Below are 12,569 nucleotides of genomic sequence, written 5' to 3' on the forward strand. Positions count from 1 at the left end.
TTTATTTAAAAACATATGTATGGCACCCAGAGAGAGACTGTTGAATCAAAGCATAGTATTTTCACTTCTTTTGTATGTTTGTTTTTCCCCCTTATAGTTTGATTTTTCTTACACATGACAAATAGATTAAATATTCCTTTTAAAGATATTTCCATATGTCAGATTGGTTGCTGTCTTAAAGAGGAAGGGAAGGAAGCAGCAGCTAGGTGGAAAAGTAGATAAAGCACCAGCCTTGAAGTCAGGAGAACTCGAGTTCAAATCTGGCCGCAGGCATTTAACACTTCCCAGCTGTGTGACCCTGGGCAAATCACTTAACCCCAATTGCCTCAGCCAAAAAAAAGAAAGAAAGAAAGAAAGAAAGAAACAATAAGGTATCAATAAAGCTTTTTAAGCTTTGGCAAGACTTGTGCTTTTAAGAAAATTATGGGGAAAATATACAGAAGAAGGGAAGAGACTTGAAGATAGGAGATCAATTAGGCATCTAAAACAATAGTCCAGGAGAAACATGATAAGGAATTGAACTAAAGTATGGTCATATGAATGGAAATTAAGAAGTAGAAATGACAAGACTTGGAAAATGATTACATCTGGTAATGGAGAATGAGTGAAGTCAAGAATAGATTAGAAGTCTGGTGGCAACCTGGCCAAAAATGGAGAAATAGTCAATATGGTAGCTTAACATCTGTTCTCTGTTAAAAGGATAATGATCTATTGGGAAGTGACTGCAATTTTTTTTTAAGGACTAAAATTATCCATATGTATATGTAGAGTCTTAAAAATATACTTTTAAAAAAATGAGCTAAAAGGGAAGGGAGATAGGAAAATGCTTATTTTATCTACCAAGTTATAAAGAGATAATCATGTAAGGAAATCCAGAACCAGAAAGAAAAGGACTGTGAAGGATTTGGACAAAGATCAACAGAAGCACAAAAAGAAACAAGATCATTAAAATACACTACAGACCAAAAAAAGACAGATAAAAGAAATAGATAAAGAGCTCAAGAAAAGATTATACTGATAAAACCATGAAGACCTCATAAGAGCAGTCCTTTCCAATTTTGGACATCTCTAATTCTAAGAGTTCTTTACATTAAACCAAAAATAACTATTCCTATATGTAACTCCTCCTTCCACCTAGTTTTGCTTTTTATATGTACATAAAATAGGTCTGACTTTTTCTAACTGAAAGACTTCAAATTTTTGAAGACAATAATTTTAAATGTAGCACCTCAAAGTGAATATGGTTCCAAATGTAACTTGATCAAATCCAAGTATATATTACTTTCAATGTAATAATAATCATAGTTATGCATTTTAATTAGCACTAATTAGCTGTGATCACATTAGCTTTTCTGTAAACCACAGCAAGCTTAAAAAAAAAATCTAAAATGGTCTTTTTTTATTTAAACTGCTATTAAGTTCTATCTTCCTAAAATTAAATTTGTATAGCTGGGGTTTTTTTTAATCTAAATTCTTATCTTTACATTTTTCCTATTTGATTTTCTTCACCTCATCAGTTGGAAAATATCATGTATGACTAACTGAAAAATATTTTACTATAAGAAAATATGAAAGAGAATTTCAGAAATAACTATATGAACTGATACAGAGTCAAGTGAATAGAACCAGGAAAACAATCTATCCAATAAAAAAAATGAATAACTTTGAGAGACTTAAAAATTGATCAATTCAGTAATTAATCACAATCCCAAAGGACTTATGACAGAAAAAAAAACTTTATTCCTTTTTCTACGAATTAAAAAGGGATATCATATTACTAACAAGATAGAGAACTAGACATTTTTTCTGACCCTCATAAGCTCTAAACAAAAGCAGCATCAGCTGTCTCCACTGTATTATAGAACACCAAGAATCCAAACAAAGTAACAATTTAACAAACATTTAAGACAGTAATTCCTTTACTCCAATGTACTTTCTCAGCATTCTACTTACTTCCTCCAACAATTACACTCCCAACAGTATAGTTGCACAAGGTAACCCCCAAACAACTTACAATAAAACATTTTTGTAGCACTACCTTCGTTCCTGTGATAGAAAACCAAAAAGCAGAAGCTTGCTCATATTAGAACAGCAGTAAGGTAGTATTGTTCTACTACTGAAAGGTAACTTCCGTAGAGAAATGAAGAGAGGAGTGGGGGCGGGAGGGAGTGGGAGGGGTCGGGGGGAGGGGAAGAGGCAGGAGGAGGAGAGAGAGGGGGAAAGGGGGGGAGAGAGGGGGGAGAGAGAGACTGGGACCAAAGAACTAAGGCAATCAAAACCTGAGTTATTTAACATGGGGGGAGGGGAAGAAGTAAAAGGCAGGGTGGGGGAGGTATTGTTATGCCACAGTTCTCTTTTATTGTCCTGATTCAGTTTCCCTAATTATCCTGACTCAGTCCTGCCTCGGTTTCTCTGCTTCTCAGTTCTTCAAAACCTCCCCTCCCTCTTTATCAGAATACTTTATAAGGATAAAAGATCCTATGTTTTAGAATATCAGAATGCCTCTCCCCATCCCAAACTATTACAAGGGCCCTCAAACTACGGTCCCGCGGGCCAGATGCGGCAGCTGAGGACCATTATCCGCCCTCACCCAGGGCTATGAAGTTTCTTTATTTAAAGGCCCACAAAACAAAGTTTTTGTTTTTACTATAGCCCGGCCCTCCAGCAGTCTGAGGGACAGTGAACTGGCCCCCTATTTAAAAAGTTTGAGGACCCCTGTAATATCAGATACTTTATTATCAAGATGCCTCTCCCCATGTCCGGGGTGCCTCCCCCTGATTATGTCATCCCATCTCCAGTGGCTTACCCCACCCAGTCAAGAGTCCCTTCCAGCTCTCAGGAATGAGATTCCTGACTCCGCCCCTGCCTCAGTCTACACCCTGCATCTGAGCCACATATATATATATATGTCTTTGAGAACTCATATTTTTTGTTGGATTCTTAAAGACAATAGTCTCACATTCAGCCCTGGGACCAAACCATGGATCCATTTGGTTCTAGTATATCTCTCCGTTTAATAAACTATTAAATACTCTCTAATCTCTATCTTGCTCAGTTTCTCCGGCATTACAATATGATGGTGTGGAGAAGCTAAAACAGCCAAGTGAAATTATCAAGAACTAGAAAGTTAAAAAGTTCAGGAAGAAAACTCAGTTAAATACCTTGAGAATAAATAAACTGACAAGGATAATCTATGTATGATACAAGGTTTGTCACCAAATGATGGCAGGCACCAAAAGTTGGGGTTCAATCATGTGAAAAATTCACAATGGCCATTCTCTTTGGCAAAAGGTAGATTTATTTAGGGGAATAGGTTACAGATAAAATGAAGAAAAAACGAGAATGATAAATATTAAATAGAAAGCATAGGGGTTCCTCAGTGGAACCCAAGTACTCAATAGAAAGGGAGCATCCCATGAGGTTGGAACAACCCCTTAGCTGACAGGCTAAATCCTGAAAGGGACTTAGCACACTAAAAGAGTTAGCTGTAAGGAGGAAAATGGGGTTGAGAAGCATAGTGGAGTTAGGAGAGATGCCTTGTGGAATGGGGGAGAATTTAATAAAGAAATTTTAGCCTCAGGGTCTTGACATAACTTGGATTTTTAACTGGATTACCTTTAAAAGGTGGAACCAAGAAACTAAACTGATCTCCATTATCAGAGCCTTCTTCCTTCTTGCCTAAGGGATTGATTTTTACCTGCTAACTCTGCTAGCTAAACTCTGCTAACCACACCAAGCATTGAAGACCCCTTCAATATTAATGACAGAAGAGAGTCAACATGTATGAATAAATATTTCAAGACATTGGAAAATGTACCAACATTTGGTGAGGCAAAGGACCCTAAAGTTTCCCAAGAGAACAAGAAATCACATAGGATGTTCCTATGTGATTTAAAAAATAAATAAAAATTTTAAAGCAAAATTTATGGCTTGTTCAGCAGAAATAATTGATACAATAGAAAAATCTGAATCCGTAGTGACAAGTTTCAAAAAAGAAAAAAAAAGAGGATAACTGACAAGAATAAATATATAAAACAAAGTTGAGCTGGAAGCAAAGTAAAGGGGAATAACATTAAAAGAAAATGTCTTTGTACAAACATAATTTATTTCAAGGAAAAGTGTGGAGATCTCTCTATGGATAATTTATGTATAATAGATCTCCAAGAGAAACAGAACTAAAAAAAAAAAAAAACCTGAACACAACAATGCAAAAAATAATACAGAAAACTGCCAAAAAACACAAAAGAACACAAAAGACAAAATGTTAATCAAAAAATTCCAGAGAATAAAAGATAAGAAATCCAAGAAAGCAAACTTTGGATACTTACATTTAACAATTACAATGACAAACAACATATTCAGCAAGCAACCAGGGTTAAGACGTTCAAAAATAAAAGAAAGGAAATAATACTTCACTATTGTGATCCACCAGAAACCACTGGAGTAAGTGGAATAATATAAAATTCTCAAAATACAACTCAAAGTGATATCTCGCAAACCTCAGTCTAACCACTAATGAAAAAAAAAAAAAATTGTGGTTCAATTAAAAAAGAGAAGAGACATTCTAAACATTTTCAGAATGAAAATGAGAGCTGAAGTAAAAAAGTTAAAATATGGTCTTGGATTTTAAGTCTCAGGTTAAATCTTACTAAGACTTAATATCTCAAGTTATTTGAACCTCAATATGATCTTTAAGATGGGAATAATATTCAGATTAATTCTCTTACAGGATTATTGAATACATAATGCAGAAAAATCTTAAGCAAAAATCTTTTGTGCTCTAAAAATATATAACAAAATTATTTTGAAAAATAATAATTAGCATATGTAGGCTTATTTAAAACTAGTTTTAAAAAACCAAATGCAGTTTTGTATATTTGTGTGTGTGTCTCTGTGGGTGATAGGAAAAATAAGCTTCTAGAAGGGAAGGAAGGGAAATGGAAATAACAAATTTTTTAATGATCATATAATTCAAAATAAATACCTTTTTTTTTTTTAAATAGGCTGTGAGGGCTAGAAAGGCCCCTTAGAAATAAACTAATTTAATATTTTTCTTTACCCTTAAGGAAACTAAAGTGCATCTCTATCATTATAACAGGAATCTTTATTAGAGAATTCTATTTTCCATTTCCTCAGTAATAATAGTTATTTTTACCTTTTTCACCATGTACCTAAGAACACAACAATTATCTTCCTTACCCTAAAAGAACAATATGAAAACTAGAAAAGGCAATAGAGATGTGGGGATGGTAAAAGGCACTTGCTTTCCCCTCCTATGGGTCTTGATCCCTGTGGTTAAGCATCAAAGAATTAAAAACAAACAAGCAACTAAGTTTTATTTTTTGGGTGGATTATTGTTTGGGTGGCTAAAATTGGATGATAAAAGGTCAGTGTCATTTCCCTTCATTTCCCAGAGCTAATAAAAGTTGCGTTAAGATCAAGACCATGAAGAAGGTTATCATCAAAAATATGACACCTATCTGGAGCAACAACACAAACATGCTCATTTATGAGGATAACATCAACAACCCCAGCAAGAATCTCCACAACAAAATCACAATACATGTTACTCATTTGACAAAGTAGATAAATAGAGGTTCTCTAAAATGTATTTCCATCAAAGGGCAGGAAGAAGAAAAAAGAGGAATAACTAATTATGTCCCCAAAATACTGTTTTGGATCAGATCACTGAAGGACCTTGACAACATAGAAATCTTCTTAAGAAATCTTAAACTTCTATCAAACTGTGCATACCCTTTGATCCAGCAGTATTACTACTGGGATTATATCCCAAAGAGATTATAAAGAAGGGAAAGGGACCGAATGTTTGTGGCAGCCCTTTTTGTAGTGGCTAAAAACTGGAAACTGAATGGATGTCCATCAGTTGGAGAATGGCTGAATAAATTGTGGTATATGAATATTATGGAATATTACTGTTCTGTAAGAAATGACCAACAGGATGATTTCAGAAAGGCCTGGAGAGACTTACACGAACTGATGCTGAGTGAAATGAGCAGGACCAGGAGATCATTATATACTTCAACAACAATACTAGATGATGACCAGTTCTGATGGACCAGGCCATCCTCAGCAACGAGATCAACCAAATCATTTCTAATGGAGCAGTAATGAACTGAACTAGCTATGCCCAGAAAAAGAACTCTGGGAGATGACTAAAAACCATTACATTAAATTCCCAATCCCTATATTTATGCACACCTGCATTTTTGATTTCCTTCACAAGCTAATTGTACAATATTTCAGAGTCTGATTCTTTTTGTACAGCAAAATAATGTTTTGGTCATGTATACTTATTGTGTATCTAAGTTATATTTTAATATATTTAACATCTACTGGTCATCCTGCCATCTAGGGGAGGGGGTGGGGGGAAGAGGTGAAAAATTGGAACAAGAGGTTTGGCAATTGTTAATGCTGTAAAGTTACCCATGTATATATCCTGTAAATAAAAGGCTATTTAAAAAAAAAAAAAAAAAAAGAAATCTTAAACTTCTAAATTTCAACAGTTTATCCTGGGATGAGCTACAAAACACACCAAGAGGAGCTGTTTAATATTTAATTTTGCCATCTTTCCAATAAACTCGGTAACTTTCTTCTTTCCTCCAAAAAATTAGTTCCCTTTTTTGTTCTTTATGCAACATAAATCTAAATGAGATATAAAAAAAGTATAATACTTTAAGAGTTTAGAAATTTAATAAAGATTTGTATCTTTTAGGTATTAATAGAAACTTTTAGGAGGGAAATGAAAACACTTTCTTTTATTAATGAAATCTTTTTATCCATTATATTAAATATAAAATTTAATTTAAAAATTTAAAGTAAATATGATATATTCAAAAAGTCCTTTCAACACTGGCAAAAAGATCATAATATTCACTGAGAGGAAATGACAGAGAGGGATGAGAGAAAAAAAGAGGTTAATATGAGCAAAAAAGTTTTAAATTATATTAGTTTCTAAATTTAAGCAATTTTCTTTCATTCTATTAAAACAAAAACAGTAAATAAAACCTGTCCCATTTTAAAATACTATATTGACTTTCTTTTAAATCAACTCAATTTGTACCATCTTTTAAAGAAAAACTACATATAGACTAATTTTTGTTTCAAATTAAGCACCTAATCATCTTATTAATAATTTCCATTATTCAATGAAGCACAGCATTATTTTGACAATAATTGGTTATATTGATTCAGAATGTTTTTTTAAAGAAACATTTAACTTTTTGCTTTTTATAAGTGATTTCATTTACTTTATTATTCTCCCCTTGGATTTTTTCTTTTAAAGATTTAGCAAAAACAAATTCTAAATTAATCTTTTTTAAAAATAATTTTTGATGACATTCATACAAAAAGATTACCAAATCTAATGCATTCTCCAGTTGTAAGCAGATTCCACTAAGGTTTTTAAACAAAAAGCCACTCAAAACACAAAAGAAAAACCATACATGCCACTTATTTTAAAACCACCTGGCTCTAAAGTGAGAGAAAATAAATGACCTCTAACATTCAAAGATGGGGAGGGAGAAGCACCCTCAGGGCAGGAGACCAAGCATTTCTTCTTGTTTATCTCTTATTTAACCTCAGAAATTATCACATAATAAATAAATGAATACACACCTTCCTGTTGAACATGCCAAGGTAGACACACAAAAGCAAGGAAAAATTTTTGAAATCAGAGCACAAAGGAGCTCTGCTCTTTCAAACAATGCAGCAGTGAAAGCCAGGTCAGCATCCTTGAGCATTACTAGCAAAGTTTAGCACACTTGATATTTCCATTATCTTCTCAAGATTCCTTTGAACCATTCAAAATAATCTTATTGCTCTCACATACACCCAATTCCTCTAGCTTTTCTCCTGCTTCTCTGCCTTCCAAATGCAATAATCCTGTTGCAGTTATTTAGGCTGATTAATGTTTAGAGACGCAACCTCCCCATAGATATTAATTCAGTTCATTTTCTTACAGTTACTGACTCAGCCGTGGGTAGTGCAGCACTGACGTCTCTAACCTAACAGCATCGTATGAGCTGTGGTCGGTCCATTTCTCCATCTCTGAACAGCCATTGGATATTGTAATTGACAGACAGGAGAAAGGAGGCTGAGAGAAGAGAGCTTAGTGGTACACTGCCAAATGCCATCTGTAAAGCTAATTCTAACCTTGCCAGCCTTTCAGGTTTCAGTAAGAGTGGGAAAAGCCAATTGAAAATGATATAGCAAACTTCTTTTCTCATTAAGTTTTTTTTTACATTTTATTTTGTATTCCTTCAAGATATAAAGCTTTATTCATTTGGATTTAAGACCAAAGAATAGTTCGAGAAATGCTATTTGATTTTAAAAATTTATTTAAGTTATTACTCTCCAAAGGTACAAAACTTTTTTTTTCTTCTCAACAGCCATGAAGAGGACAATCTATAATTTATAAAGTAAATGGACAGCTCAGTCTTCATTCAAGCCCAGATAAGGAACAGAGCATGCGCTCCCTTGTGTGGGAGTGAAACCTTGCGGCAAAGTCTCATATTGAATGTATGATGCATGTATCTTTGGTAACTTGAGCAGGCTGCAGATTTTGAGTTTGATATAGTTATTGTCCTCTAAAATACCTCTATTCCATAGTTTAGTGCTTTATGTATCTTAATTTGTGTCATACAGAATGAAATTCTAGTTTTTAAAAAGCAAAGAGTCATCCTCTGACACACAATTTACAGAAGACAGCTACAATTCTGGCTTACTTAAGAAAAGGAATCAGAAGCTTGTTAGCAAAAATTCCAGCTAAAATTGTGAGGTAAATTATCAAACCTCAAAGAAACTCCAAAACAAAACAAAAAATACCCTAGGTTAAAACATATGCTAAATTTTATTGGTTTCAAGACTCTTTGCTAATATCATATCAGTTGTGCTTGTACTTGGAAAATAATTTAAGCCCAAAATATCAGGTCTTTTATATATATTATTATAATATGTTATATTTTATAATACATTTCTAACAAGACACTATATGTCATACATACCACCCTCTAAAAGAGATCACATTTATATATATTGTTTACAAAGTATTTTTCATATACTACTTTACTTTCTAATACCTTGGAATTAAGCATTAATTACCTTTTGGATTACTTGGATAACACTTGGACTACAAATGTTTTTATTTCTCTTTTATAGATAAGGAAAACTAGCTCCAGTGAGCTGAAGTCATACAATTAGTATGTAGAAAAGCTGAAACACACACACATAGAGACACACACATAAAAGTTCATATAGTGACTGAAATACATATATGTATGTCAGTTAACATTTATGAGATGCCTATACTATGTCAGGCATTGTAAGTGCTGGAGATACTAAGAAAGCTGTTCCCCATCCAAACTTCCACTTCCTATTCTCAGGGAGCTCAGAGTCTAATGAGGGAGATAAGATGAAAACAATCATAATCAAACAAGCTAAATACAGGATAATTTGAGGATAGTCTCAAAGGAAAGACTCACTGACTAAGGAAAACTGGAGGAAAAAAATCATACTGAAGGTCAGACTTTAGCTGAAACTTAGGAAGCCAAGGGAGGCAGAAATGAGGAGAAAGAGCATTAGTAAAAGCAATAAAGAAATCTAATTTAAAACTAAAGTAACTTTTTCAACTACAAAAAAAAAAAAAAAGTAGTCAGAAGTCCAAGGACAAAAGAGAATACCAAAAAGTCAGCAACAGCATCCCAGCTTGAGTAGAGCCTAGTCAGAGAAATGTGTGGTCTAGAAGGCTGTGTCTAGATGCAGCAGCAAATCCTCAAAAGAAAGGTCAAAAGTGGTCAGAAAACACCAGAGTGAGATTTTTTTTAATATCCTACCAACAGAACTCAGCCAAGGATAGTCCAGGTATTGAGGAACTTTAAAGAACCTCACTCTTCATCCTAAGATACCAGAACAGATACTGAAGATCCAGCACTGTAAACTTCAAAGATGAGAAGGGAGAAATATGTCATGAAGACAAGGTCAGGGCAGGAACCCAGAAGACCTAGGATGAGACCAAATACCTCGATATACATGAAAACATATGATGGCAGGGCCAAGGTCTGCCACAAAACCTCATTCAGAAATTAAAATTAAAGAAACGAGTAAACAAAGAAAACACTAACCAATATCAAAAATTACTGCAAATCTAAAGATCCTCAAAAGAAACAAGTAATACTAAAACAACTGTAAGTAGCAACTAAAAAGAAAAAATGGATTTCTTACAAGGACTACATGGATATCTAGAAGAAATGAAGCAAAAAGATAAAAAATGAAATAATGCTTGTAGAGGAAAGAATTAGAAGAAAAAGTTTGGAAGAGAAAAGAAGTAAATTTAATTCAACATGCTCTCTGAACACTAGATTAGACCAAAAAAAGGAACACACAACATACACACGCTTATTCTCTCTCTCTCTCTCTCTCTCATAAAAAATAGCTTACCCTTCAGAACTGAGAATAATCCTACAAGGGAAGCCATGGACCTTCAGTCAGAGAACATTCAACCATTTCTGAATAAAAGACTAGAGTTGTGTAGAAACTCTGAAATATAAACACTGGAATCCAGAGAAATCTAGAAAAATAAATTTGAGAAAGTGAAAGAAGCTGGATGATGACCCAGTGCTTCCATTCTAATAAGGCGGAAACTTAAGTGCACTTTCAGAACCTAAAAGTCTTCAAAAGATATCGAGTTAAAAAATATAGAGAACCTTAAGGGTGGGTTATTTATTTTGAGTGTTTAAATATCAGAAATAGAAAGGAGGAATATATTAAGTGGAAAAAGGAGGAAGCAGGAGGTAGAATTTATTATTTCTTATAATTGTTTCTTATATAACACATAATTTTTATGTATAGGAAAACATGGAAGAATAAGCAATTTGAACCTCAGATGAATTTCAATCATCTTAAATAAGTTAACCATACCCATTGAATAGAAAAAAATCAAACTCAACAGGGAGGTGGGAGAAATGGAAAGGAGAATAGCAGCAAGCAATACAGATTTCCTGACTGATGAAGGAAGGGCAGAGCAACAATTGAGGAATAGCTGAAGTAAATAACGAAATATTATTGTGCTATAACAAATGATGAAAAGGATGATTTCAAAGAAGATTGGGTAGTATAAACTGACAAAATTTACACAGGGATAGCAATATTGTAAACAAAAATAACTTAAGAACTGTGATCAAGGAAATAATATCTCTAGAAAATCTATAATGAAGCATATGTTGCTCATTTTCCAATGAAACACACAAGGTACGGAAAGAATCTTATCTTTTTGGACATGGCTATTATGTAAATTTATTTTCCCTGACTAGATTTTTAACAAGGGTGTTTTTTTTTCCCCTTTCCAGTTTTTAATGGGGAGTGAGGGGGGTTAGAGGAAGTATGGGAGAAGGGCATCAGTAACAGAAATGCAAAAAAGTGAAAATTCATGATTCTTAAATATTCCTTTTTTAAAAATTCTGCTGCTGTATATGCAAATACTGTTTAAATTTAGAATTACAAAAAACCAAAATTTTAATTTCACTTTCTACATCAGATTCAAAAAACGATTATGACACAATATAGGCAGAAAGAATGGATAGAATAATCTGCAGGGAAAAAAAAAAGATCTAGTTAGAATCTTAAGACAACTTAAGAAACCCTTTCCTTTAATTTTGAATGTGGTTCCCTTAGTCTTTTCTGTTTCTACCTCAACAATGGTCAAGTCTCAACCTCTACCTCAACTTCATTCTCTCTTAAATGACAGTTCTGCCTAATTTACTGAGAAAATTAAGGAAAACAGGGGCAGCTAGGTGGCACAGTGGATAGAGCACCAGCAGCCCTGAAGTCAGGAGAACCCGAGTTCAAATCTGGCCTGAGACACTTAACACTTCCTAGCTGTGTGACCTTGGACAAATCACTTAACCCCAATTGCCTCAGCAAAAAAATAAAAATAAATAAAAAACTTAGGAAATCAAGAAATCCTTTATTTCAACCTCCTCCATTTCAAAATTTCTCCCTATCTTTCTCATATCCATATTTTTCTCTGCTCCCCTATCAGAGTATAGCCTTGCCAAGGTTGTACCCTTTGTGCCTTCAGTTCCCCTATGGGAGAAGCAATATCTGCTAGGTAGGCTGAAGTAATTTCTCCTTAAAAGCTAACAAAAACATTCCCAAGACTTACAGTAAAAAGCTTAGAGGAATAAGATATAGGTGGCTGATGTAGCTTCCCACGGGCCAAAGTATAAGGCAGCATTCCCAGAATCACAATGCTCTTCCCTCAGGCTTATAACAGACAGATAGGCATGACCAACACTACTGAGGTAGAAATGCTTTATTTAGTGTCTCGGCTGTGACTAAGTAAATCTTTTCTTTTTTAACTGTGAAATGTTCTAAAATGTCTCATTTCATCTCATTTTAAACCTGGTGGTTCAACCAGATCAGTCTGAATCTGACCTGACCAACAACACTATGCCACTCCCTTCAGTAGTCATTCCTTCCTTCTCTTCCTATCTTCTATTTCTCCTAATCTTTTCTCAGTGCTTACAAAAACATATACATCTTCTGCTGCTTTT

At 34.0% G+C, this 12,569-nt stretch overlaps 1 protein-coding gene across 8 annotated transcripts in view; it reads right to left on the reverse strand.

Annotated features, from left to right (window-relative positions):
- BTBD10 (BTB domain containing 10) overlaps positions 1-12,569 on the reverse strand; it is a 79,477-nt gene that overhangs the window by 30,938 nt on the left and 35,970 nt on the right. The window contains exon 1 of one of the 8 annotated variants that reach the window (XM_031941588.1): positions 7,636-8,077. The exons of 5 other annotated variants lie outside the window; for them this stretch is intronic. In XM_031941588.1, the coding sequence (XP_031797448.1) occupies positions 7,636-7,760 (125 nt within the window). In that variant the 5' untranslated portion in view covers positions 7,761-8,077. Of the gene's footprint in view, positions 1-2,038; positions 2,149-7,635; positions 8,078-12,569 lie in introns of those variants that run through there. 2 more of the 8 variants (XM_031941591.1, XM_031941593.1) reach the window with 2 other exon arrangements.

This window comes from Sarcophilus harrisii, chromosome 6, assembly GCF_902635505.1.
Source record: "Sarcophilus harrisii chromosome 6, mSarHar1.11, whole genome shotgun sequence".
In the NCBI taxonomy this organism is placed as follows: domain Eukaryota; kingdom Metazoa; phylum Chordata; class Mammalia; order Dasyuromorphia; family Dasyuridae; genus Sarcophilus; species Sarcophilus harrisii.